Here is a 27,446-nt window from a genome sequence, read left to right on the forward strand (position 1 = left end):
TTGAATAATAATGGCAAAAAATACTCTCAAGTGCTAGTCCCACAGTTGGCAAAACTTTTTGGTAATATTTTGGTCACAGAAACTGAACTGCTGTGTTGTTGTCTTGACCTTTTTCCATGTATAGATCATGTGCGTTGGCACAGAACATGCTACACCCAGACTGAAAGATTAACCTGTCAAGAGTCCCTGCTGAAATTTTTTTTTTGTCTTGTATATTTATTATTTATTTATTATTTATGTTGGGCATGACATTGTTCCCCTGTAGCGTCTGAAGGCGGCGCTGTCCCAGCAGAGCCCATCGGGACACAGCATGGGGGGCATGGCCATGGGCGGCAGCCCCATGGTGCCCCAGAGGGCGGAGCAGAGCCAGCTGCTAGTCCAACATCCAGATGCTCCATCGCCTGCACAGCCTCAGGTACACTGTATCATCTATACACAGTCTAGAGTCTGATACCAGTATCAGTAGAAATGCAGAATATTCAATATATCTACAAACAATGATTTGCTCTTGTGATATTGTTGTTAACCAACATAATTAATTATTGTAAGTCATCTCAAAACCTGGACCAGTAGTCTAAACACATATTGTGATTTTGTTTAGAGTTGTCCTTTGCTCTCAACGGTCTAGTATACTGTAAACGTGGAAATCTTAAAAATAACCAAAAGTACTTGAGCCAAAATCTATTTCATATAGAACATATCAACCATATCATCCTATTTTAGTTACAGAAAATTAGGCGTGTACATGCTGTAGTGAGATGACTATGATGTACTCTGACTAAAATAATGATACTATGACTCAAACTTCCCTTTTCTTCCTCTCTCTCTCCTCCCCTCCCCTCCCCTCCCTTGTTTGTCTGTCTCTCTCTCGTTCTTTCACCCCGTTCTCCCTGCAGGTATCTCCGGCCCAGCCTACAGGTGGGCGTCGGCGGCGGACAGCAGAGGATGACCCAGACGAGCGGAGGCAGCGCTTCCTGGAGAGGAACCGGGCTGCGGCCTCGCGCTGTAGACAGAAACGCAAACTGTGGGTCAATTCCCTGGAGAAGAAGGCCGAGGAGCTCAGCTCCATGAACGTCTCGCTGTCGGTGAGTGGGCTTGGAGAAGTGGGGGGGGGGGGGTGTGTGTGTGTGTGAATATAGGTGTGTGGAGGCGGGGCTTGTCTATCCTCTGTAAGTGTATGCATATATGCTACCGTCTTTGTGTTGGTCACATTATAATTAAGTAATAGTAATTAAGTAATTATTGGATTATGGAGGTGTATACTAGACAGGGAACGCCAGGGAATTTGATCAATTCTCTGGCAATTTCAGGGAATATCATGGAATTTTACAAATGGGTCAGGTTACAGGAATATAGCAGAATGTATTTTACAACTTGTTTCACATATTCATTGCATTAGATGGTGGTTTCAGGTTTTTTTCTACATTGTCCACTTCTCCACAGCTAGCTCAGCTAGAGTGGAAACCAGACTGTTTACCCCTTTAGAACTTTTCTGAGCTGAAAAACAACATTAACAAACCAGGAGGGAATTACGTTTTTAGGTCATGGAAGCTCTCTGACTTAGCAGTGGAATGAATTGTTGAGAAGTGTTGATCCTCTTTTTTTCTGTCCTGTCAGAATGAGGTGTCTCTCTTGCGAAACGAGGTGGCTCATTTGAAGCAGCTGCTGCTGGCCCACAAGGACTGTCCTGTGACCACCCTGCAGAAGAAGACTGCCTACCTAGGTGAGCCTTGCATATGCTGTTTCTCCCTTGGTTGGACCCTTACATTACTTTCTCACTCATGTAATCCATTCTGGGCATAATGCAGTGTGGATACTGTTCTTCAGTTCAACTACATTGTAACTGTTGAACATTGAACGTGATTTCCTCAGCTTTTCAGCATTTCAGGCAGGTATGAAATGCATTGAAGGTTGAGAGTGAAATGCTTGTCACTTTGAGCTTGCATGAGCATAACTCTTCAATTATTTCCTTTTTTTTCTGTGTAGCAGCAGAGGAGAGTATGAAAGACCCCTCAGAACCGACGGGCTCCCCTGCTCCAGTGATCCAGCACAGCTCCCTGGCCCACAGCCCCTCGGCGGGGCACAACGGCCTGAGCTCGCGGGCGGCGGCTGAAGCCATGGCCATGTCTGTGCTGGCAGGAATGGGCCAGCAGCAGAGGGCTGAGAGCGGACCCTCTCACGTTATCATGGCTGCACAGTCCCAACCTGCTGCCAGATGATGAGCGATGCCACCACGGCCCAGACTTGGCTCACACTCATCACCGAGGGGCAGGAGAGGAGCAGAGGACTTCCTAAAAGTCCCAACCACTTTCCTCCCCCTTCCCCGCGCTCCTCTCCCCTCTCTGCCCCTCCAATGTAGCCATCTTGCTGTGGCCTGGAGCTCAGCAGCAGCCTTCTGGGAATGGACTGAGACTATTGAGAGAGCTTCCTGTTCACTTTGCCATAGACTACAGGGGCTGGACTCCAACCTCCCTCTCCCCCTTCCCCCCCCCCCCGCCTCCTCGCTCATCTCTCCTCACCCTCAGTCAAAATGACTCTTCAGTGGACTGTAGGACTGCATCGCTCCGAGTGTACTGCCGAAATGAACTTCCCATGTGGACAAATACCACACATCTGCACGGTTTCAAACACACAGGCATAAACATTCTCAAATCAATTAAAATACCAAACACAGCACACAGGGCTTCACACTGTTGCAGCAGGGAATAGTGCCTTGCGGCCATCAACTTTTTACCCGTACACACACACACACACACACACACACAGCATACATCCACATACATCCTTGGCTCCAAAGATGCAATAGTTGTCTAGACTTCAATCACTCAGATGATCAGATCTCAAGTATTTGCCCAAAACTTTTGTAAGTGGTTCCACCTCAAGGTAATCTCAACATGCACCCAAAAACCTTACCTCATTTACACCCCTTTATGATAAAATTTATAAACTGTGTGTGAGTGGCTGTGTGTGTGTATATATTTATGTACATCAGAACATAGCAGTTTGCTTATTCATGGTCTGATACACTAATAGCTATATTGTTAGCATGTGACTTTTCCTATTAGGTTGTTATGTTCTTGACGTGCAGCTATCTTGTAAGTTAATTGGCACATCCTCCCAGCTTGCACCGTAGAACCAAAATAATGTTGTCCAAGACAGTATAGTGTCTTAGAATCAGTTTCAATCAGCTTCAGTAAAGGCCCAAACGCACTGGACACGGCTTGTGATACGTGTCTTTTGACGCACCTTGTTTGACGCTTCTAGGCGCACTGCAGGCAGGAGATGTGAAGCGTCAACACCAAGGCACTGGGATTTGCACTTTGCACTGCGATGTGGTTAGTATATTTTCGCGTGCAATAAATGCTATAATCTGGTATATAGTGTCTCTATTCTGTAAAACTTTACAAACTAGCCAACTTGACAAGCTGCCAAAGGGTTCTGATTAACAAAATCCCCAAAACACCCTGTAATAAAAGACTGTCTACGAGAAATTAATAAAAATCTATCATGGACATGCCCATTTAGATGATGATGTATATTGAATATCGCCTTCTGGAAAAAAACATCATTGTTTTACCTTTTTCCTTTTGTTCTGCGGCTTCTGAAACCATGAAAATGAGCCATGCTGGTCCTCTTGATGCTCCCAAAATTGAACCAAGTTCAGAGTGATGCGTCAAGGCAGTTCCACGTGTTTGGCCATTGAAAACAGTTGTTGCGTTTGAAAACACGTGCGTCTGACGCTTCCAGTGCGTTTCTGGCTTAATAGTCAGCATCTTTTACTGTATTTTTCTGGCCTGAAGGGTATTCAACTTCTCTTCCCCTTCTCACGTTTCCTCTTCACCAGGCAGTTTTAGTATTTATTGGTTTCTGAGTGGATGTGATTTCCATCTTCTATGAAACCATTCTAATGGCTGTGTTTCTCTGTGTGGGTCCTAGACTTACTGTAACTGTTGTTTTCACTCTTCACGGGATGGTTGCACATCCTTGCTGCTTGTCGGAGTGTAATGAACCCCTTAGTCTTTTTGCTCGTTACCAAACCTAAACTAAGCCATAGTTACAACAAATCAGATCTCTGAATCTCCAAAGACCCCTGTGGTTCTGGTTCTGGGGCAGGATGTAAATAACCTGACTGTTACTTTGTGGTTCAGAGCTCACAGTGACACCATACAGTATATCACTGCTTGTTACTTGCACTTACACACACAGTCTCACACACTATGTCTCATAATTTTGCCTTAAGATCACGTTGGTGCCTCTGACATCCCCACTCAAATATGTATTTGCTTGTGTGAAAAACAATGGAGCCTTAGGAAAAACATCCTTGTCTTAATTTGGTTGTTTTACCAAATGAATAGCCATCACAGTGAGGAACAGATGACCTAATAATTTGTTGAAGATGCCTTTTAAAATCAGGGTTAGTCTGCCCTTCAGTCCCTGTGTCAGTGATAAAAAGTGATGAAATACTTGTCTGTCATCTGGTGGAGAGACATAGCAAAGACATCTTCGGTGGTAAAAAGCATTGAGGGGAAATGAAATTCAGAGTTCCTGTGGCTGTCTCTGAATAGCTTAAATTATCAGGGATCCCCCATTTTACCAAGATACAAGATATTTTTACATAAATGCCTAAACAAGGGGTTTCCTTTTCTTGTTTTTTAGTTCTATGTATCTCTGTCCCTCTTTTGTCTGATATGAGCATGTATTTGCAATATGAGATGTTGCAAAAATAAGATATCTGTCCATGAACATAAGGGCATGCCTTTATGCACTAATGAGATGCAAGTTTATTGTTGCTTTGTATTTTCTGTTCATTTTAATTTTCTGCAGACCTTTTGTCCTCTTGACACAAGGTCTCTTTCAGTGATGTCAGAATATTGCTTTATTTTTCTCGTATCTGTACTGTATACATGAATGGGAATTTGCTCAGCAACTCCTTAACACCTCTCACAATTGACTGAACCTCTTGTCCTACAGTCCCAATGGTGACCCTGGCATTGTGTTGTACTTTTCAGCTGGCACTATATTTTGCTGGCAGTCCCTTATAGACGATTGTTCGTATGAAAATGAAAATTCAAACTATATTCTGCTTTCATGTTAGTAATTGTCATTGGCACTTTTTCTTTCATTTCTTGTTTTCTTTTGTTGTGTGCTATTTTCAGCACTATTCAACTTGCTGTCATAATGCTTCTATTCTGTCTCATTGTACTGATGAATATAGAAATTAATTTGTTTAACACATGGATTTGTTTTTATTTTCTCAACAGAAATTTCATTAGTCCTGTTTTTAAAAAAAAAAAAACACTTATCCCCTTTGTATCTTCTAAGATTCTATCATGCCTTTTGACTGTTCTTGTGTAACTTATTTTTTAATTGGTCTAATAACAATCGTCATAACAGTCTTTGACATATTAACGTTAACTAGAATTGTTGCGAAAAGAGCAATTTAATGAGAATGCAACAATGTGAAAATTGCTCATAGTGTTTTAATAGTTTTTCACACTCCCATTGTTGGACTGATGATTTCAGAAACTGTCCTTGTACTGTACATATCTGTACTATATGAATATATTTACTTTTCCATGCATGTCCAAGTGGAATACTACACTTACAGTGCTGCAGTTTTAATTAAAGAAACTACATCTTAATGGACATTACAAGCTTTTCTTCATGATTTGTGTTTACAGTGTAGATCCAAAATAATCACACATAGTTGAGTTGTTGATCACACAGCCATAACCAGTGGAGGCTGGTGACTTGATGACAGGTCTTGGTAAAATGTGGGATAAAAGCTTTGGCCCAAAAATGCATGTCTAATAAAACAAAAACTAAACATCCTACTACAACTAAAAGGTTAAAAATGTGTATCCGCCTTATCCTCTATCCAGCTTCCCCTGGTTACAACCACAGGCTAGTTCCCACAGCATTTCCCAAAGCGGGGTGTAGGGCCCTTCAGGGGTCCTTTAAGTGGTTCCTTGGGGTCTGCAGGAACATGAAGAACAGTTTAATTTCACTATTTCACTAGATAATGAGAAAATGCATCAGTATGACATTGTACAATGATTATTTCGTTCATAATTTCCACTGTACACTCTGTTACATCCCCATCTTTGGTATAGACCTCTATGCAATTCTAGACAAAATCATCACTAACAACAAAAATCTTCCTTAGGACCAAATTTTGTGGGAGTGGATATCATATCAAACCGTCTAATGCTTGTCTATTTTGGAGGTCTATTACATGAGAAAGTTTGAGAAGCTCGTAGCTAATCAACGCACTTTATAATATCCGCTAATTACCAATGAAGGATGTATCTTTTTGCCTGTAACGCAAGAGGGAGCAACAGCTTTGGTGTTTGGACTGGATGCAGTGAATTAATGTACAGGCGAGGTAAATGATGTCACGTGACCGCTCATTGCCGTTGGTGAGTTTTTCCCATTATGGCGGAGGGGCCAGTCGTGCGAATGGATTGTCTCTCCCACTCTGATGCTTGTTTTGTGTCTTGAAGGGGGGGTATTTTTCACAATAACCCGGCTTCTTTTCAATTAGAGTACACTTGTGTTCATCTGCTAAGTCATGGCAGACCGTGGCGTGGATTTGTCCGCCCTACCAAAAGAGGTTAGAGACCAATTGGCGGAGTTGGATTTGGAGCTGTCTGAAGGTAAGGAGGGGTGACGGGGGATGCTACAGCAGATTTCAAGCTAGCTATTCATCTCAGCTGTCTAGCTACCGGTATCGATTAACCCAGTACTTCCCCCAAGTCTACTTTCCATTTATAAAACGTGTAATTGAATGGGTCGGTAGTGAGAACAGAGAAGGACGCATAGTATTTCAGCAAATGCTGTGCCACCCAGTTTATTTTGTGCTAGTACAGGATGTGATAGCCGGCTGGCAGACGAGCTAGCAGTGCATGACAGGCAGCACAAGGAAGATAAAGGCTCAACCATTGCCTCGTGTTTCCTTTCTCTGTCTCGCACCATATAATGGCTCATTAAAGGCAAAACCTCGATTGAATAATAGGTTATTATTATGGTTCTGTATCAAATCTCTCAGTGTGCTGTGCGATTGAATGTCAAAGCCATACCTAGCCCGGTGTGTGTCTGTCTGTCTGACAGATTGGGCTAGCCAGAGGCAAGGTCTGGCTATCAAGCTTGACCCTTCCTCCAGCCCATTCTTGTGTCATCTCCAGTTTATCATATGAACTAGATATATTTACGACCTTGGCCGCCAATTTTCCATCATAAAAGCCTTTGTCAGCATTGTGTTTCATTTTTAAACGGTATGAATGATTGATCCGCTCACTTGGAATCAGTGTCTAGGTTTCAGCTGAAAAAAATTATTGCAAAACTGAATGCTGTGAGTCAGTGTGTGGGGTTGTGACTAGTATTGAGATGTAATGACAAGGTCTACAGTCATCATCTACAGTGATCTCACCTGAAGATGCAGTCTGTTATAAATGACTGCCAATAATTACCAAGACCATAATCAAACGTAGTGCATGACCTCAGTGACATTAAATGAAGTGATGCGCATCAACTCCATGGTTAGACATGCGTACAGGGCGTCACACACCTGTGTAAACCAACTATTACTGGAATTATAGGTTTACCTGAATTGTTTGTCTTGTGTTACACTACACTTACCCTTGTGGTCAGCAAATTGTGTGAGCTGTATGTGTCTGTATGCGTGTTTGTGTTTTTGTGTGAAAGCTCATGGGAGTGAGGATGGATGTGTGTATTTGTTGTAGTTTACACATATGTCAACCATTCAAGGCATAGCCCACCTCCCTCCCCCCCAGAACAGCTGTTAGCCCCTTTCCTGCTCCACACCCGCTGTCACATCCCTGCCAGCCCCCCCTTTCCCTAAACACCTGGGCTGCATACCTCCAGCTGAGGAGACCGAATCCAATCATCCTGAGCAATGACCAGTCAGTGTCTACTTATCCATGCCAATTGCCATTTGGTTATTTGAGGAAGACCAAATGATATCTGGTGCGTTGCCCTCACCTGTTAAGAGTTGGCTAAGCTCATCTAGCCATAATGGCTGAATAATTTTGTGTGTGCAGTGTTTCAGGTTGGTGCATGTCAGCTAGTCCCTGTATGATTGAGTGCTTGCGATGTGCCACACTACCTTATAGGCTACTCTCTCTCCCCCAAGTCCATAACAAGCCCTCTGCAGAACCAAGCGGAAATGCCTGTTGTTGGGTTGCCCGGAGAAGAACACAGGCCTGCCAAATGGCCTCTTAAATAACAACCCAGTTCTGCTAGCCCCCTGTGACCATGGGGACACAATGAGTACCATTCAGCTGGTCTGAGCCACCGTGGTCAGGAGCTCTGCTGCCATTTAGGCCATTCAACTGAACTCAGTCTTTGTGTGCAAGTTGGAATGAGCTGCCTCCATAGGAAGGGAGGGGCTGGTGACTGGTCATACATACAAGATGACGTGTAGTGTGTACTACACTCAGTGGGAGTGGTTCAGCCCCCCCTCCCCTGCCTCTTGTGTTGTTGCTGTTCAGCTGGGTCAGGAGTAAATGGGCGTGTCTGCTTCTTCTTCCCTGTAACTACCTGGTTGACATCCCCCCTGCATCTGTGAAGCACGTTACAGAAGCATGATATCTCTGTGGAATTTTGCTTGTGTCAGCAGGGAGTTTTTTGAGAATGAATTAGTAGCTGTCAGTCCAGGTCAAGGTGTAGCAAGCGTGCAGCCAAATCAGCTATGTCGACAATAAAATACTGCAACCTGAAACTATTACAGTTTCCTCCCAGTCAGCTTCTTAAAGTGATAACCAGGAAGCATTTTCAGGTGTGTGTTTGTGGTGTGTGGGTGCACATGGATATCTGTGTAGTACTGCCTTGTGATGAGAGATGCAACCTTAGTCTGTGTCTGCATCTCTGATCAGTGTGATTGAGAATCCAGATTATTGCCAGTTGCCTGCTATCTAGGCCAGCCAGCATTCAGATGCAGCAGAAACAGGCTGTGCTCATTTGTGCTCTAAGGGAGTGGGGTCAGCAGTAGAGGACAGACAGCAGCAGCACAAAAATGGACCCAGTCTGTATCAGCCATCCATCCTCCCAACCATAGCCATCAGTGACAGCATTTAGGATAAAGCTCGATGGACACATGAGGACGACTCTCCTCCCAGGCAGGGAGGAGGTCTGATAACATTTCTCTTCTGTCTCTGTATTATTTATGAATGGGATGAACAGCAAACTGTTGTTTCTGTAGTCAGGCAAAGGGCTTATTTTGAGACAGATTACAGACTTGTGATAGACTTCCTCTAACTCAGCTGATGGGTTGCAGAACTATGCTTTTAAGGAGGGGGTCCATGCTGGCAAAAAGGGGAATAAGGGCATTTCACGCTGAGAAATGTTGTAAATGACTACATTATGTATGACTGGAACTTCTGCCAAAGATCACTTCAGTGCTTTTGACTGAAGGCCTGATAGTATATTCCCTGTTAACTGCTCCACCAGATGTTAGTGAAACAAGCACTTGTCCTGCAAGGCAACATGGGGCGTTTCTCCATTTCTCACCATATTCAAATCATCTGTGTGTAGTCTTCAGAGTTTTCAAGTCAAGTCCTAGTTTTCTGATATTTGGGTAATATAGGCCTAGGCTACTCTTCGGCTCATGTGAAGTGCCCAATAGGTCAGAACCCAAGAGGGACAAATCATCTTTCTTGTAGCTTCAGAGCCAAGGCCTTAGGCCTGAGCAGATGGGAAATGGGATATTCCATCAGGCTTGGTTAGTTTTGGCAAAGGTCTTGCTTGATGTGTGTATGTACATGCACGTGCATGTGACATAATACTGTGTCTGTGAATAGTTAATGATGGCTGCAGTCCCCTTCCTCTTCCAGGCCAATAGTAGGCTGAATAATTCACATGCTCTCATTAAATACCAGGACACAAGGTTGTTGGCACTATCCAACAGCCCTCTCACCGTGTGGTGTGGTGTGGTGTGGGTGTGGGTGGGTGTGGGTGGGAGTGTGTTTGTAGGTGGTGTGTGCGCGTGACTTCTATCTGCTCCCTAGGTAGAAGTCGAAGCATGGAAACAACCTGACCTCTGTGTATCAGTGCCAAGAGATGTATTGACATCCTACTCACCAACCCTCGAAGCCCGTGAGCAACTCTGGTGTTTGTAATTCACTTTCTACAGTTGAAGATGCCCAACTTGTTGAACAAGCTTCCATGAGATGTTGGGGCTCTGTATTTCCTATTGCCACCTTGTGTTGTGGAAGTCAAAGGAGACACAACACACCAGAGTGGCATAGTGAGTAGGGAGACTGCCATTGAAATTGAGTTCAGGTCTGGGTTTAAGCCCCCGTGCTAAAATATCACATTACATTAAAACTAACACTCAGACTTTGGTGTGATATTTATCCTACCGAAGCTAAACTAACAGTATGTGGAAATACGACAAGCCTGTATCCTCCCTTAGCTGTGGCTCTATTAGTCACTGCAGTTAGGTGTGTCCACCTCTCCAGGGCAATCCAGCCACCACAAAGTGAGAGAACCTGTTCCCGGCTTCAGTGTCGTTGTGCTGTTTACCAAGTTGATAGGTGGGTTACCCATCTTTCATAATGAAACTGTGAGTCATAAGGAATGAATGGGAGCTTTGTGAGATCAGACCCCTTCTCCCACTCAGCTCTTACACCCACCTTCACACACCACTTGACCCACCTGTAATCTAGACTATAGGCTACAGTGAAACAACTCTCTGACGTTGCATTGCGCAACCTTCCCCACTCACTGCTTTAGTGCCCTGCAGTCATTTAGTCAGAGGCCCGGGCTGTGACACACCAGGCATGTGCCGACTGACACCTTCCATCATAACCAACACATGCCACACACTGACATTACAACTCATTTAGCACTGACGAGGAGCACAGAGAGGCCCCAAAAAACAACTCTGATGTAGGGCTGGGCGATAATTCAATATTATCGTTTATCGTCTTTCAGTGGAATCATATCGTGATGATATGAAGATATTTTAATATCGTGACACACATTTCTGCTGTCTAAATTGATGATAAGCAAATTTTACTTAAAAACTCTCATAAAATGAGGTATGGTAGGAATATTATTGGAATATTTTTGTTTTGTTTGACATCACACCTAACATTACCATTCGGTTCAATGAGATGAACATTAATTTGATTATTTAACGTGATTTTGCATACATGAACCATATCATGATATATATTGATATCGAGAAAAATCCTTATGATTATCATGATATTGATTTCAACCATATCGTCCAGCCCTACTCTGATGTACACTTTGAATTATGCCTCATTGGCTGAATGATGAATTCATTGATGACAACATCCATGGTGACAAAACACAAATAGAGCCTGGTTGTGTTGTCTTGTTGTTCTCAGACTCTGGGAGCTGATGCAGAGCCCTCCAAGCTATCGCTAGGCTATATCCACTGCCCGGGAGGCCATGTGACTGTGCTAATGCTGAAGAATGCTCTTGTGAATATAAATAGACCTGGCTGGCAAGACAAATTCGCTTTCATGGCTGAGGAGGAGAAAACAAGCATCCCTTTGACACAAAAGCTCCACCATTATTGCAGTGGAGGCCCCCCTCTCCAAGTCCCAAGGAGTCAGTCCTAATTGTGTGTGTCTGTCTCTCTCGTGTTCCTGGCTAGTGGGCAGAGGCCAGTGGTAAACACGTCCACGTCTGACCGGTTGGCTGCCACATGTGGGTCACTGTTACACCCATGGGCTGTGTGTGAAATTCTGCGGCCTGCGGGGAACTGCCCATCTCTGGCCAATCAGCCTACTGTCTGGCCCGGTGAAGAAAGTTGCTATAGGCATGCTAATTGTTAAATCCTTTGAAATGACAAGAGCTCTTACTGTAAATAGATGTTCACAGGAGCTGCTGCTGATTGTACAGGTGTGGTACCTTTTTTGTAACCTAGCTGCAGTCTATTGTAGTTCATGTTTTCCCTAGTGTATCTCTCTCTCTCTTTCTCTCTCTCTCTCTCTCTCTCTCTCTCTCTCTCTCTCTCTCTCTCTCTCTCTCTCTCTCTCTCTCTCTCTCTCTCTCTCTCTCTCTCTCTCTCTCTCTCTCTCTCTCTCTCTCTCTCTCTCTCTCTGACCCTGTTTCTCTCCCTGTCTCTCTCTCTCTTGGCTCTACAGTTGATCACAGCTGATCATTACAGCCTTTGAAGAGGGCGTGGACAACACAGGGTATTTTCTCAGCAGCTGGTCAGTTTCTATATATGAAAGCTCAGGCCTGCGTCACAGGAAGAGTCGATAAGAAACCAGACCTCTGTAGGAGGGCAGTCCTACTGTGTATATATACAATGTAGGTTTTCGAAAGGCCAACCACTTACTCTGTCAATCACCCTTGAGTTGTTTTCTCTTGGACTCCTTGCATTTGAATGGTTGTCTTCCTAATTCTTGTGCGGAGCTGAAGGGTTATCGAAAATTCCCAGTGAGTAGAAGTTCTCAGGAAGCCCTCGCAACAAACCGATCCGTATCTCCCCTCTTGGCCCCTCAGAACGCATTGTGTTGGAGCCCGGCTTGTAGTCATGGACCCCTTTAATTCAACTCCCCAGAGAAAGAGGTAAAACAAAGGCCACAAAAACACATCGAATGGGTGTGGTTTCAATCTCTTAACCCCTAACCGCCAATAGCACCGGCATCTAGGCTAATGCAAGTCCACCCATTGTCTATTCATTGCCTTGAATGGAAAGGATTAGCTTCATATTTTGACACCCGTTAGGCTCACAGCAGCGGTTCCGGCCGGGCTGGTGTTCAGCTCATTTCCTGGTGATGAGCTAAAATGGGTTGTTTGCTGGTAAGCTTGAGCTGTAGTATCATGATTGATGTTGAGCAAAATCTGGTAATGTTAGTGTTAAATGAAATAGAGGCTCTGATGATGGTTTGTGGAGCTAAGGAGTAGCCGCGTCACTGTGAGTGATGAGAACATATATCAAAGCGCGGCTCGCCGAATATCTCACACTCCTATCTTAGTAGTAGGCCCTCGCTCTAGGTTTGTATCTTATCATACGCTCCCACAGACACTGACGACACACTGATGATGACTGTCTGGATGTTATCAAACTCTGTTATCAAGATGGTTTAATAGTGATGAAACACTCAAAATGAAACTATTTTGATACACTGGCGTTATAGGCTAGCCCAAGATCTTCCACTTGTTAACTCTTGAACCTGTCCCTCACAGGACTCAGCATGTTGTGTCAGGAACACATGGTTTTAATGGCTGCACTGTCAAGTTTCTCCCTCTCTTCTCTTCTATCACAATACCTTCCCCTAATCCTCTAATTGTGTGGAAGTGAGTAGCCTGTAGTTAACATGATCTCACTACCTCTCACCCTGTGAATATGCACCTCCAGTTCCACATGGTTTATATATTTTAGAACTTGACAGATGCTTATACAGCCTGCTTTTCACCAGAGTGTATTTCTCTTTTAAACGCTCTTGTAATGTTGCGCCTTCTTGAACATGCCCATAGATTTTAGGGCCACCAGTCTCACAGTGAATATAGATTTCCATCCTGGTGACAGGCTGTTTAATGACTGTGTGTAGTAGATGTAGGTGGGAGGTCAGGAACATGAGCTGTCCAGAGAGTGAAACATAGGCAATGGGCTTGCCACACACGGTTTCATTGTCAGCGATACACTCAACATCCTGGATGCGGGTGTTCCTCAAAGGCCACTCATGGCTTGTTATGAGCTTTTAATATCGATTTTAATGAGTCAGCTGGCTGGTTAACATTCTCCCCTCTACATTAATGTCCTCTTTTAAATTGAACTGCCAAGTGCAATTAGACACAATCATGGAGCATAATTATGAATATGTCATGTATAGGTAGATGGAACATGGAGAGGCCAATCCTAAACTAAGCTCTTTTTTTTTATGGCACATGCTTATGTATATTTTGTGTTGTGTACTTGCTGACAACATTTGCATGTTGAACTTAATGGGTAACAGAACAGGCAGATGACAGTGCTGTTGATGTGCGTGGCCCAGTGGCCTACAGGTCAGGTCTGTGCCGCACCGCTGACCCTGCATCTCTTCACTACAACGCCGCCGCAGTGAAACCCGATACCCCACACTCACTCTCACTGCTCTGATACACTCTGGTTACCCAGCAATGCTGAAACACTGGTCTGTCATGCAGCCAGCCAGCCTGTCTGCCTGTCTCAGTGACTCTCAGTGTTTTTTTTTTACAGTGCGCTGAACCAAGTCAGACTCAACATACTGACCTGCTTATTCACCCGTCATAGTTAAAAGACATGTGGACAGTGACAGAATAACTTACCTGGGCCAATATAACAGCTTGTCTCTAAGAAAGAAAGAAAAGTGTATGGCTTACTAGTGACATAAGACAGACAGTGTGAGATTGAGTCCACCTGAATAGGAAACATGTTAATCAGTCTAGGTGGCAGGGCAGCTGGCGAGTCTGACCAGAAATCAACCTGGGATGTGGCCTCTCACCTCAGATGGTCTCTCTCATCTGCTCACCTAATGCCACACACCAGGGAGACTCGAAAACATGAGCTGTTGGCCAAGGGCACATAGGTTTATATTGTGCTTTTGGGTAGCCTAACGCAAGAAACAACTATGTTTATCTCTCCTGGCTGGTAACAGACAAACCAATCGTGCCTGTCTGACGTAAATTGTCTGACTCAGCGATACCAGCCACAGTTGTTTTCCACTTTTATCACTTTGATGAAGTAACTTGCCGTGGATTTATCTATAAAACAGCTTATCACTGCATCTCAAGACTGTGAAACAGAGGTCTGTATTAGTCCTCAGGGAAATAGTGTGACCCAAATTGGTGTGGGAAAGTTATGTGTGAATGATTGCATAGATGAGAGGCGGGTGTCGAGTTTTGATGAAAGGTGCAGTAGGGAGTGAAACTCTGATAAGGCCTGGCTTACAGAGAGTAAGCTTTGTTTTGTTTGCTGGGTTGCAGGATTTCGGGGTTGGAGAATGTGCTCTCTCCTCCAGTATGGCTGTCTGATGGAGCAGAAAGTACAATTTAGCTCTCCACTCTGTAACTCTCCCCAGCTCAACTCTCCTCTCTACTCGCACAGCTGGCCCAAGAGTGCTATCCCATCCCAACCGGTATAGAATTCACAATGTAATACAAGTAATGGAGGAAGTAGGGCAAGAACTCAACACTCCCTCTGCGCTCAAACAGAAATATGCCCACGCTTTAAAGACATGGAAGAAACATTTGTTTTCTCTTTGGCAAAAATAACTTTCAGGATGCTGACCGTTTAGTCTGATTGTACCTCAGCTACAGAAAAGGGTGGTCACTTACAGCTCATAGTGGCCATATCTTTATTTTAATCTTATTAGGGCCCACACAATTTAGCTGCATTGTTTTTGTCCTGAAGAGGAAGGCCTGATTTGATGAAACGATTACGTGCTTGATTCAAGCAGGGTTGAAACATTCCTCAATGCTCTTCCATGTGTGTGGGTGTGTGTGCATGCATGTGTGTGTCTGTGTACGTACATTTGCATGCGCCTGTGTGTTTGTTTGTGTGTGCTCATTTGCATGTGTCTGTGTGTCTGTTTGCTAGAGGTGAAGATAAAGATCTTGGTAAGGCTTTAAAGGTGAAGGGTGTTCTTCATAATCTGATTGACTTACATTCAGGGGAGTAACCCTGGAGCCTTGATGTGTGTGTGTGTGTGTGTGTATGTTGCGTGTCTGTCTGTATATATCGGTCTTTCTACTCCTGCCACACGGTTTCCTGCCAGTCAGTTCCACACGGTTTCACTTTCAGGCTTCAGCACCGCTCATATCCTCTGTTACACCCTCTGCGTTGCTCACATCCTTTGAATATCTACAGTTATCATCTTGATAGGCCAACACAGGAGATACATGTCTTTGATTGTAAGCCATAATTGCACATGGGAATGTTCCAAGTTAACGGATTTGTTTGGCTGTAGTTGTAACCTGCCTCTGGTTCTGTGCTAACATGCGGGTCCTGTCTGTCAGTCTTGGTAATGCTGAATGCCCTATGCAGAAATATCACTTCTACAGACTGACCTTTAAGTAATTGTTTATCTTGTTTTAAATCTTGTCTTCTTGCCCTGTGCTTTCTATTACTGTCTTTTGTACTACTGACTATCTCCTGTATTGCTGTCCATCTCTTTGAGTTGTTTCTTTTGTTTTCTGTAAAGCACTTTGTAAACACTGTTTTAGAAAGGTGTATACAAATATAGTTTATTATATGATTATTATAATTATTATATGATTCTGTATGCAGTAGTGCACCAAGAGGAGAGTAGGTAGCCCTAAGACTAACTCTGTCATTGACCAGTATTTTTGTTTTGAGGCAGACAAGCTTTACTCGGCTTGTTTGTGGAGTTTTCCCAGGCTGTGAAAGTTTCACTCCCCCAGTCTCTCTCTCCACTGGCCTGCAGCTTTCCATGGCCCTCCAGAGACCACTTGCTTTCCTGTCTCTCTCTCTCTCTCTCTGAAACCCCCACATAGCCTACACTGACTGAGTCCCACAGGACTTGTATGCTTGCTCTTGGAGTGGAAGATGATGGTGCTGATGGTGGGAGGCCTGGGAAACAGCCTGGTCAGTGTTCTATATTTGGCCAGTTAATAGTCAAACATATAATATGGTCCATATGTATAGTTAAAAGGGATGGGATGATATGCTTATCTCACAATGTTACAATTCCGGGTTCATGATTCAATACAACCACAGTACAATGTAATAAATAAAAGTTTAGTGACAGCAAAATTATGTCTTTCTAGTGATGGCACTGACTTGCTAGAATGTAAACAACAATTTAAAAATGTTATTTCAAAGTGCAAATAATATAATTCCGATGGAGAGCTTGTGAAATTGTGATGGGCAAGCTGCCTCATTTGTGACTACTACAGCAGAATATAATGTAGCTAATATCGCGATTCATTTTTATGCCCCATGATACGTATTGTCACATTTTTGTATTGCGATATATTGAATTTCTCACCCCATCCCACAACTAATGCACAAATGTTGGAATCAGTACTCGTAACTTGATTGCTGCTGTCATTTGCTTCCATTCCAGAGAATGAGCTAGGGGAATAAGCTTGTAACAACTACTTAAACTAATAAGTAGGTTCCATTTTACAGCCTTGGTGTCAGACTCATTCATTTGCATTTCCTGCCATGTGCTGTTTATTCATGCTTTGGCACAGTCTGCCTGTTGTTGTTGTGTGTTTCAGCTCAGAGGCTCTATAAATACGATTCTGTGGGTGATGCCAGTTCCTCTTCTCTCAACCCCTGTGTTTATGTGTGTATTTTCATGTTAATGTGCACACTATGGAGTGTTTATGGGAGTATTTTTGTTTTGTGGGTGTGCTGTGTCTGTCCTTAGCTGCTCTGTGTCTCTTCACTGTCATCGTCTTCTCATCAAGACCCTACGGGATAATAGCTTTCTTCTGTTGGACTCATTTTTCATGAGATTGAGTGGAAACAGCTTTGTACATGAATATCTGGCAAATATACAACTGTCACAGACAATAAACCACTGGTACACAAAGACAGCTTTGTGTAAATTGAACCAATATTACTGGCTCGGAGCCCGACCGTGACCTCACAGCCTTGGAAGACAGTCCTACACTGTGAGTGGGATTCAGAGCCTCAGTGCCGACATTTTCGTCATCTGTCCTTTAACAAATCCACACTTTCATGGCCAGACGGAGAGATGTGATCATTATTAAATCAGATGTAACCCTCTGTTAGGTTTGATGTAATCTGAGATTACAGATTAGGATAGAGCATAAAATAGGAACGCTGGATGATATTTACTTCTGCACCAATAGGACGTAATCTAGGCAGTTTACCATGCTGAAGTGTGTGTGTGTGTGTGTGTGTGTGTGTGTGTGTGTGTGTGTGTGTGTGTGTGTGTGTGTGTGTGTGTGCGTGTGTGTGTGTGTGTGCATGTGCATGTTTACAGTCATGTGAGAGCAAATGACATGTCACATGTAGGTGCCTCTGTGTGTACAGAGAGAGGAACTGATACTGTGAAGCAAGAGGAAACAGTAGGTGATAACAATGGCGATGTCACTTCCACCCAGAGCTGGTTGTGGCCAGCCTGAGCTGTCTGCTGTAATTACTGAGCTGCCTCAGCGGGGGGCTGACTGCAGAACGGGTGGCTCAACACGGGGACGATAAAGACGTGTGTGTGTGTGTGTGTGTGTGTGGGAGGGAGGCGGTGGTCTGTACATGAGCCTGTTGTGTGTTTGCAAGCTAAACATAGGACTGCACAAACAAAATTAGATCAGCTGACATTAGTATTGTTGCCACATTCTCAAGACACAGAAGTCAAAAACTGACTCATTCAGCCCAACTAGGCCTATACAATAGTGTATTGTCGGGGGTAAAGCTTTGTTCGGTCATGATCTTGATGTCACTGAATTAAGCTGTCGTTGCTTGGAGGCTAATCAGCTGATTGCTAATGCCATTCAGTCACACGGCCCCCCAACTAGTGCCTGTGTACTTTAATGCACTTTACTGACTTTAATCTGATTGTGTGTGTGTGTGTGTGTGTGTGTGCGTGTGTGTGTGTGTGCGTGCTGTCATGGGAGGGTTAGTGGTGGTTAAGTGTTAACTCTCCTGTCCGGACTCTCTCCTGTCTGTTGGCATCAACTATTAGCTCATCCCTCTGGCTCAGAATAGGAAGCATTAGCCCAGCACTGAACCTTGACGTCTAGCAAAACCCTTCGAAGCTATGCTGCCTCCTTGTTTTCATTGCTTTGGTTCATTGTAGACTCTACTGCCCGGCTGATAGTGTAGTGTTTTCATTGCCTGGTCCCTGGATTGCTTGCAGAACATGTTCCTGTACTGTTCTTATTATTATACAATCCAGGCTGTTTTCTCTATACATTAAAAACAACCAAGGGCATGTTCACACTATTCTGCTCTTTTCAAACTGTTAATGGCCTTTGTGGAGTGGCCGCAGATAGGATGGAAAGCAGTGGCTTTAGAAAGGCGCTGCACCTGGCCTCTTTTTAGGCAGAGAGCGTTGAGAACAGTTTAACTTTTTAGGAGTGCTCATGATATGGACCCCTTTTTTTGTGAGCCAACTAATCTCAGCGAAGAGGCAGGGTTTCACAATACATGGGCAGCGTAATATTTACAACAACCAGAATGAAAATGGAGAATGTAACAGTAGAAAACTTGGTAGAAGATGTTACTCTGATCATGAAGAGTTGGTAGGGAGCACATTAGCTGTGTTGTGGGAGTTTTAGGTAAGTGTATGAGACTTGTACTGAAGTAATGTTTGCTAATAGTGGTGGGCTGCAATGTATGGAATTAAAGTGTGTGTTGTACAACCTGCTCTTTCAGTTCCCTAAACCAAACAGGACCCTGCTACGTTTGAAGTATTGTGCAACAAATGCCAACATTTAGATTAACTTAAAAATATTTTTTCTGTTTTTCTTTTCATCTTTGGACCTCTCCAAATATTTCCCAATATTTAATCTTTTTTCTTTTTCTTGAAATCTTCCTTTCATGTCCTCTCCTAATCCCTGTATTAATTCCACCCAGTGCTGAATGACCTGGAGGTTTGCACAGGGTTTTAGGTGCTTCCGGTGAGGATGTGTCCCAGATCGTGATAGAGTTTGTGTTTCATTGCCAATTCCCTACAGTGTGCTCCTGTAACCATAAACCCAGCCCTTCCTCCCCAGCCCTCTCTGAATGTTTACTGCACTCGTATCACTCTTCAGTAACAGCGAGTACGTGCGTGTATGTCTACAAGTTTAGTTGAGAAAAACAACTCTTCAGTCTGTTATTATGAATGGTGACCCAAGACATGAAACTACCTTTTTTTTAATTTATGAGCCACAGTGGTCAGAGGATTCAGTTTTCATCTGTAAATTTGTAGCAGCTGATGTACATGGAGTGGACACAATAATGGAAACAACTAACAATATACAAATATCTAGCATGTTTTAAGGAATAGGGCCGCGCTTTGCCTCCAGAACAGGTGGAAATCTACTTTGTACTCTGTGCTCCAGAACGTCCCATAAAGATTGAATGATGTTCAGTTCTGATGAGTGAGGAGGTGATGGGAATTTTTTGAGGCTGTATGTTATCTTGTTAAGGTCGTCTATCTATCCCTGTCGGTGAGCTTCGTCTTGCAACCGCTGTTCCTCCCTGCCAATGCAGTTTGTCCTATTTGGCATACAGTACAGAATTTCAGACATTAAATAATTTAGCAGTTTTTGTGACCACTGCACCTGCAATTCTGGCACCAACTATTTGGCCTCTTGGGAACTCAAGTATTGAAGTGGTGCTTGTCAGACCCAAGTATGAGCCAAATTCTAACCTGGCACATACTGCTAATTGGCATTCAACTTAATATAACTTGGCGTTTCCGTTATTTTGGAATTTTTAGAATAGAATGACTGACTGAACAGAGGTTTTATATCTGCCAAAGTGTTTAGTTGACAGATTAATCAGCCACAGCCAAACTTTAGCACTGCTTAGGACTGGACAATCAATCATCTATAATCATATTCTGCGATTTTCGTTTCCATAATTAATAAGCGTATATTGGTGTATTGGCAATATTGAAGCATTTAATTTGATTAAGAAAGAACGAGGCAGGTGAAAACAAGATGTTGATACAAGATACAAAAAATGCAGTGAAGCACTATTCTTAAATCTATTCTTAAATCAGTGACATTAACAGTTACAATCAACATCACAATAACTAGTACAATAATCAGCCAGGGTAATCATTTCAGCTATAAATGTACAACCCTACCAGTACCAGCAGTTGGCTGGTGGAAATTTCAAATACTGTGATGGCTTAAACCTTTCCAAGGTCATAGTTCAGCTTGGAGTGATACGCACCACACAGATGAAGCATGGAAGAGCTGCATTAACACAAAAGGCTCTAATGCTCTGGATCAGGCTGGAGAATTTCACTGCAGATTAAAACTGAAATGGTCAATATTAATAATGGCAGGATGGATGCCTTCTTCTACTGTAAAGCCCTTTAAGTCAGAATGCGGTTTAGCTAGCTATGGATTGGTTTGACCGGGCGTGATGTGTATTTGTGTGTATGTGCAAGGGAGAGGTTAGTTGGTGGGATTGTGTGTGTGTGCCCCCCATCTGACCCTGGGCCATCAGCTGTGAGGAGATCATGTCCCTCTATGTCTTGCCCAGAGGTCAGGGGTCAACAGCAGCAGTTTAAAGGAAGAGTCAGAGGGTCACCGTCATCTAATCTTTAATGAGCTCTGGGACGGCCATATTGGTTGGCCTGTTTACAATACCAGCTTGATAAAGACAAGTTTAAGTAGGCTGGATGACAGGAGGAAGGATTATGAAGATTGCTTATAGGAGTGAAGTAACCTTTGCCATTGATGTTGTGCATTTAAAGACACACATGCGCACACACAAACACACACACTTTCCTCTATATACCCTGCAGCCCTGTATCCACCTTTAGAAAACTAGGGGCTTAGGAAACGTTGGAGGTCCATGTGGATACACACAACAACAACAACAACAACACAAATGCACATACACACACATGCACCGGCTGGGTTTGACACACTGACATACATCTCACTAAGAAGGCCTGCCATGCCGCTCCACTTAAAGCTCAGTCAGCACTCATTCCTCTGAGTACTGTAGCACCCTTAACCTGCACCAGCTGTACACACACACACACACACACACACAGACACACACACACACACACACATTTACACACAGATACACTCGCTTCCTGTGCCTCAGGGGAGTTTTTGGCCAATGAGCTGGCTCCTCTGGCCAGTTGGCCCTCTCTGTTAGTAGGGTGTTCTCCAATCAGCACATTCCTCTTTCTGTAGACAGACACAGGGAGACGATTTTGGCAGCGCACACACAGGGTGGGGTAACGCTCATATCCTGTCCACTGACCTCTCATTATACACACACACACTCTCTGTACTGTTTGCTCATGCTCATGCTCACACTCAAAACACCACATTCTTGCTCTCAAAACATACAGCTTTTCCTCTGTTTTGAACCAGCTGTCACAGTCGCTCTCTTTCATTCACACTTGTGGTGCATTCTGACCCAGAGCTGCTGCTGTCTCTCTGCCCACTCTGCCTGCCCACTGCCAACCACAGAGCCAGTGTGGTCGTGCCAGTCTGTGCCTGTTGTTGTGTCCCAGACCAGTACAGACTCTCCTCTGTCTGTGTTAATGACCCCCCCCCCCCCTTCATCTTTCCACCCATCCCTCCCTTCCTCCCGGCACCAGGACTGGGCCGGACAGAACCCACTTTCCAACAACAATGGAGCTCCAGTCCACTACCGTCAAATCTGCTGCTGATTGCTGTGTGTGTGTGTATGGAAATTTGAGTTTTTTCCTCATTGTAGCCAAGCCTGTTTTGTCTGTGTGATACGGTAGCATGGCTGATAGAGAGAGAGATGGAGAGAGAGAGAGAGAGACAGGCAGTTGCTGCTGTGTTTCCAGGCCATCGTGTATTCTCAGGCCAGTGTGTGTACCCAGGCATGAACTCGATGCTGAATGCTGGCTGTCCCCGTTGAGCTTTTTTACACAGAGAATGACAAAGCACTCAGCACTCAGCACTCAATCACACACTCTCTGTCTCTTTCTCTCCCTCTCTGTCTGTAAAACTCTCGTTGACTTTGTTTTACTGTCTGTTTCTCTGTGAATTGTGCACACTCCCTCTTTTTTTCTTTCTTCCTATCTCTCATGGTTTCACACTGTTGTTGTAACTTCGGCTTGAACCCCTCCTCCCTCCCCAATGTTTTCCGTATTGAAAGGATCTGAAATCTCAAAGTCTGCAAAACTCATCTAGTAATAACCATAGTGGCTTGGCTAGCTACATGCTCAATCCTATGGGAACTTGTTATTTGATCCTACTGTTTCTCAGATAAACATACACACCAGTGAATAGTGGTCACAGAGAGAAAGAGAGAGAGAAAAACAGAGAGAGAAAGCTTTAAGACACAACACAGTGCATCTGAGTCACACACGGGACTCCCCACCCAGTCCCAGCTTATCCAGCCCACCACCTCCTTCTCATCCTCCTCCTCCTCCTCTTCCCCCATCTGCTGTTGAACTTTGGCTCTCCCTCTGCTCGTTTTCTTTCCATTGTTGTTTCACACACACTGGGTTATGTTCCCTCTCACTTCCCCACTGCCTCTCACCCTGTGTTTATCTTCCTCATCCCCCTGGCTCTCGCCCTCCCCTCTTAATTCAACTTCTACCCTCTCTCTCCCCCCATTTTCTTTGATTCTCTCCTTCTTCTACTCCTCTCCCCCTGGCCTTTCTCTCCCTGTGCCCTTCGTGTCAATAGGTTGGGTGAGGGTCTACTTGTTGTCGCCAGTCAGTGTGGAGGAGGTGTCAGGGGATTGAGGCTAAGCAGTCCTTGGACACATTGCACTTGACAACGCATGTGGTGTTATCACTGGACACACAGGAAGGGGAATCAAGTCTGTGTGTGTGTTCGACAGAGAGAAAGAAGAAGAGTGCGGTGGCGAGATTGTATTTGTATAAGTAGAGTATGTTATTTGACTGGATAGGGTGTGTGTTGCATGCATGCTTGCTACACAAAGAGACTGTGTGTTTTTGGGGGTGCCCAGGCCCCAGTTGAGTGGACTTTGCCTTGCTTCTGTTCCTCTCCAACAAACTCTGGTAGCGGTGGGAGTCCTGCCAGTCCCAAGGCCGAACGAGGAAGGGGTGGTGCTCGGTAGGGGGTAGGGGTGAGGGGGTGGGGGTGAGGTAACCGAGTGAGTCCCATGTGAAACTGGCTCACATGGCTTCCTCTTTGCTCCCCTCACTATTCCAACTGTGCCCGATAGCCTTCAAGCTACCATTGTTCTCTGCCCGGGTATCAGCCAGTGCCGTAATCATATTTGGGTTTCGTAGCCTCGAGGAGGTCTGTGTGCACTCATCATGTTTGTTCACCAGGGCTAATGTAAGGCTAAACAATGGCGTTATCTCCTGCCTGGTTGTAAGTGGACTGAGCCGTCAACATGTGTTCAACAGTTCAGTAGATTTGGTTTAAAGAGGATTATTATGACTCAATCCCTGCAAATGTATTATCCAAAGTGGAGGCTGTGCGTTTGTGTAGTTTCAGTGTGTCAGAGCAGTATTTTGTGTACTTTATCTGGTTGGTGTGTGTGTGTGAGCAGTTCTCTGGTGTTTGTGTGGTACTTATGACTAACATAACGCTGTGGTGTTGTTGTCCTCTCTCCTAGGTGACATCACGCAGAAGGGCTATGAGAAGAAGAGAGCCAAGCTGCTCGGTCCCTACATCCCCCATATGCCAAGTAAGACTAGCTCTTCCTCTGCTCTCTGCTTTTCCTCATTTGACTTCTACCCCTCCTTCTCTCTTCTTCTCTTTTCCTAATTTCCTTCCTCTGTCTGCATTCTTGGTTTTGGTCACCCCATGCTGTGGAAAGTTAATGTATTTGCGTCAAAACCCATCGAGATTATAGGCGTGACTTGAATCTGTTGGAATTAGCATCTCAGCTGGTGGTTCTTCCACTCCTGTATGGAGAGTGATATACAGAAAGTAACTTGGTGTTGTTTGATTTGTTTTAACTTTGTTCAACTCCAGTGTGGCTGTTCTCTGTTGAGAGGTTTCTGACTTTCTGCGGCACTCTAGTGGCGAATATGGGAATTACACCTCTGCTGGCCAAACTTAACTTCTAACAACTCTTCTAGCGACTGCACCACAAAAACCCAGAATAACACTGTATGTGTCAGAGTTTGTGCATCAGTTTGTGAACCTGCACTATATTTTGCTGAATCCAGCAGCGGTTTACCAGCACTTGCACCAATAGGGAAGTGTCACTGTACTTCTGTGGCCCGGTCACCTCTCCTTATTGCTGTTCAGTCTTTGTCAGTCAGCAGCCTTACACAAGTGTGCAGTGTTTCCTCAGGACAAATTGCACCACATTAGCATAGCCATGAGAGAATCACCCTGCTAATTAAAAAAGCAGTATTCCTTGCGTCCTTTCCTGCAAGGCTATATGAATAAGATAATCCACCTTGGCCTGCTTTGGCTTGAGCTACCACTTAATACATAATTTGTTAAGTGCTTACACACACTAGGGGAATTAAAAAGGACTGCATGCATCTGATTCTCATGTGGAAAATCCCTAGATTTCATTCTTGAAAAATTCCAAGTGTGGTTTGTGGGTATTGCTTTCTGTTGTGCCTTTGGCAGCAAACACTGGTTGTCAAAGCAGGTATTAGGGAGCTTTGAAGCTGAAAGATCACCTCGCCTCCTGTTCCAGCACCCGTCACCGCAGGTCTCCTTATCCATCTGAACCATCTTCTCCACAGGGGCCCTGTGGTCCAAGCCCACTGGGAGGAGCAGACTGACAGTTGACTAAAAATATAGTTGCTTGAATATAGCCCAGTTTCATGTTGTCAGTTAAGAGTGTAAGTTCCATCAGTCAAGTATATGTCCTTATTTCATTTCATGTTCACAGACTTTGTAGTGAGGCTAAATTTAGAAAGGAACACTGTTTTTTGGTGGATCATACAATATTTAGGCCTACATGTGGCTGTAATGATATAATGAAAAGCAAGAGTGTGTTCTGTTGTGTTGTTTTGTGTTTATATTGACTTTGTGCATACCTGCTCCTGTTCTCTAGATGTGGATCTGTCCCTGCCAGATGTACAGCTCTCCCCGGGCCACAGTGCGGACCCCAGCCCTAGTCCTGAGGCCCCGGGCCCCTCCACCTCTTCAGCCTCCAGACACCACCGCACACACCGCAGTGGAGGGGCCAGGGACGACCGCTACAGATCAGGTACACGACATACACACAGGCATACACATAAACAAAACCATGAAACTAATCGAATAAACACCATGCAGCAACAACAAATCATCAGTCTATGCCACTCTTTTTTTTTTTTACTCTCTCTTTCTACCTTCCTCACTTGTTTGCCTCGCTCTGATTTTTCTTCCCTCATATCTAGACATCCACACAGAGGCTGTGCAGGCAGCGTTGGCCAAACACAAAGAAGAGAAGATGGCACTGCCCATGCCCACCAAGAGACGCTCAGCCTTCGTCCAGTCTCCTGTAGACAACTGCACACCTCCAGGTAAAACTTATCACAGTCATTGGGTGTAGTGATGAGGGAGACTGTCCTATGAAGAAAAATGTGTCCTTCAGGGATCAATAGAGTATTAAAAGAAAAACCATCTAAAATCACTCTAATGAAAGTGGATTGAATCAGGACTAGAAGACTGTGTCCCATTCTTGTTTGGTGTTCTCTCTTCCCGTCAGACACGTCTTCTGCATCAGAGGATGAAGGCTCACTGCGCAGACAGGCAGCTCTTAGTGCAGCGCTAGCCCAGAGCCTGCAGAGCCCCGATTACTGGATCAACCGTTCCGTCCAGAGCTCCTCCACCTCCTCCTCTGCTTCCTCCACCCTCTCCCATGGAGAGCCCAAGACCCAGCCTCAGCCCCAGCCCCAGCCTGCTTCTGCGTTAGCTGATGTGCTGGCCCACACACGCATTGGTAAGCTCCACTGAAATATACTAAATATCTTATTAAATAACATCAATAAACAAATAAATCCCAGTAATTGTTGATTATACTTCCCCTTTAATGATGCTCCCTTTCTCTCCTGCTCCTCCAGAAAACAGCGTCCCCCCAGATGTGACGTCCTCCACCCCCCAGGAGAGGGGGTCCAGGGTGGACCTGCCCCCCGCTGTGAGAGGCATGAGCCGTGGACAGAGCCGCTCCAGCATGCTGGATACTGCTGACGGTACACACACACTCGCACATACAAGCCAGGCTCTTTCATCAGGGTCCCTACACATTTGGCAATTTCCAGGTTTTGGTAATTTCCAGAGTTTGCTATTCGAAAAAAATGGTTTTAGGCTGCCTATCATCGTACACATTATGAATGTTTGCTTTTGTGAAGAATAATCTTCATCTACAGAGTGATATGGCATAGCTAATAGAGGTTAGGCAATATGACTAACAGCATAAATTATCTGAAACATCAACAAAATGTCCTCATATCCAGTCATGAAATAGGCCATGCCATAGGAAAAGGCATGGAATTTCAAAATTGAAAGTGTGTAGGAATACTGAACCATGTTCATAAAGACAGTGGTCTCCTTGGCTGATGTCATCTGGCTCTCCACTCCTATTACACAGTGCAGTAATGCATACCATGCATTCACTCAGCTTCTTCCTCTGTGTTCCAACTGGCAAGAAATAATCTTGCTGTGTTTGCACTGTTGGTTAAGTATGAAAAGAGTGATGACTTCAAACCAGGAGGTTGATCTTTTTGCAGCAGATCTGCTCTGTACTAGTTTTGATCAGGTGTTGACTGTTGTACCATATGCATGTAGCAATCATGGCACTTTATTGACACATTTCTGTTTTGCATTAACTGTATTGTCCATAACATTGCAGTGTGAGTCCACGAGGTTGATTGGGGTGTGATTGTAGAAATGATCTG

The 27,446-nt window shown here is 44.4% G+C and overlaps 2 protein-coding genes across 5 annotated transcripts in view; both read left to right on the plus strand.

Moving 5' to 3' along the window:
• Window positions 1-265: 265 nt before the first annotated feature.
• Window positions 266-4,437, plus strand: LOC139647852 (cyclic AMP-dependent transcription factor ATF-7-like; the record flags this gene model as incomplete). The annotated part of the gene is made up of 4 exons (XM_071523837.1): window positions 266-415; window positions 897-1,085; window positions 1,618-1,723; window positions 1,987-4,437. Coding segments are annotated over 4 exons (678 nt in total), but the record flags the coding sequence as incomplete, so codon positions are not given.
• Window positions 4,438-6,447: 2,010 nt separating this feature from the next.
• The window catches only part of dip2ba (disco-interacting protein 2 homolog Ba), a 43,598-nt gene continuing 22,599 nt past the window's right edge, over window positions 6,448-27,446 (plus strand). For all 4 annotated transcript variants that reach the window (XM_071523826.1, XM_071523824.1, XM_071523825.1 and 1 more), the window contains exons 1-6: window positions 6,448-6,656; window positions 24,212-24,283; window positions 25,619-25,774; window positions 25,947-26,072; window positions 26,258-26,491; window positions 26,613-26,741. In XM_071523826.1, the coding sequence (XP_071379927.1) occupies window positions 6,572-6,656; window positions 24,212-24,283; window positions 25,619-25,774; window positions 25,947-26,072; window positions 26,258-26,491; window positions 26,613-26,741 (802 nt within the window). In that variant the 5' untranslated portion in view covers window positions 6,448-6,571. The remainder of the gene's footprint in view (window positions 6,657-24,211; window positions 24,284-25,618; window positions 25,775-25,946; window positions 26,073-26,257; window positions 26,492-26,612; window positions 26,742-27,446) is intronic.

This window comes from Centroberyx affinis, unplaced genomic scaffold (genome assembly GCF_046629955.1).
Source record: "Centroberyx affinis isolate AG114_WGS23_722 - 3 ecotype Tasmania unplaced genomic scaffold, CSIRO-AGI_Caff_v1 ptg001125l_1, whole genome shotgun sequence".
Taxonomy (NCBI): domain Eukaryota; kingdom Metazoa; phylum Chordata; class Actinopteri; order Beryciformes; family Berycidae; genus Centroberyx; species Centroberyx affinis.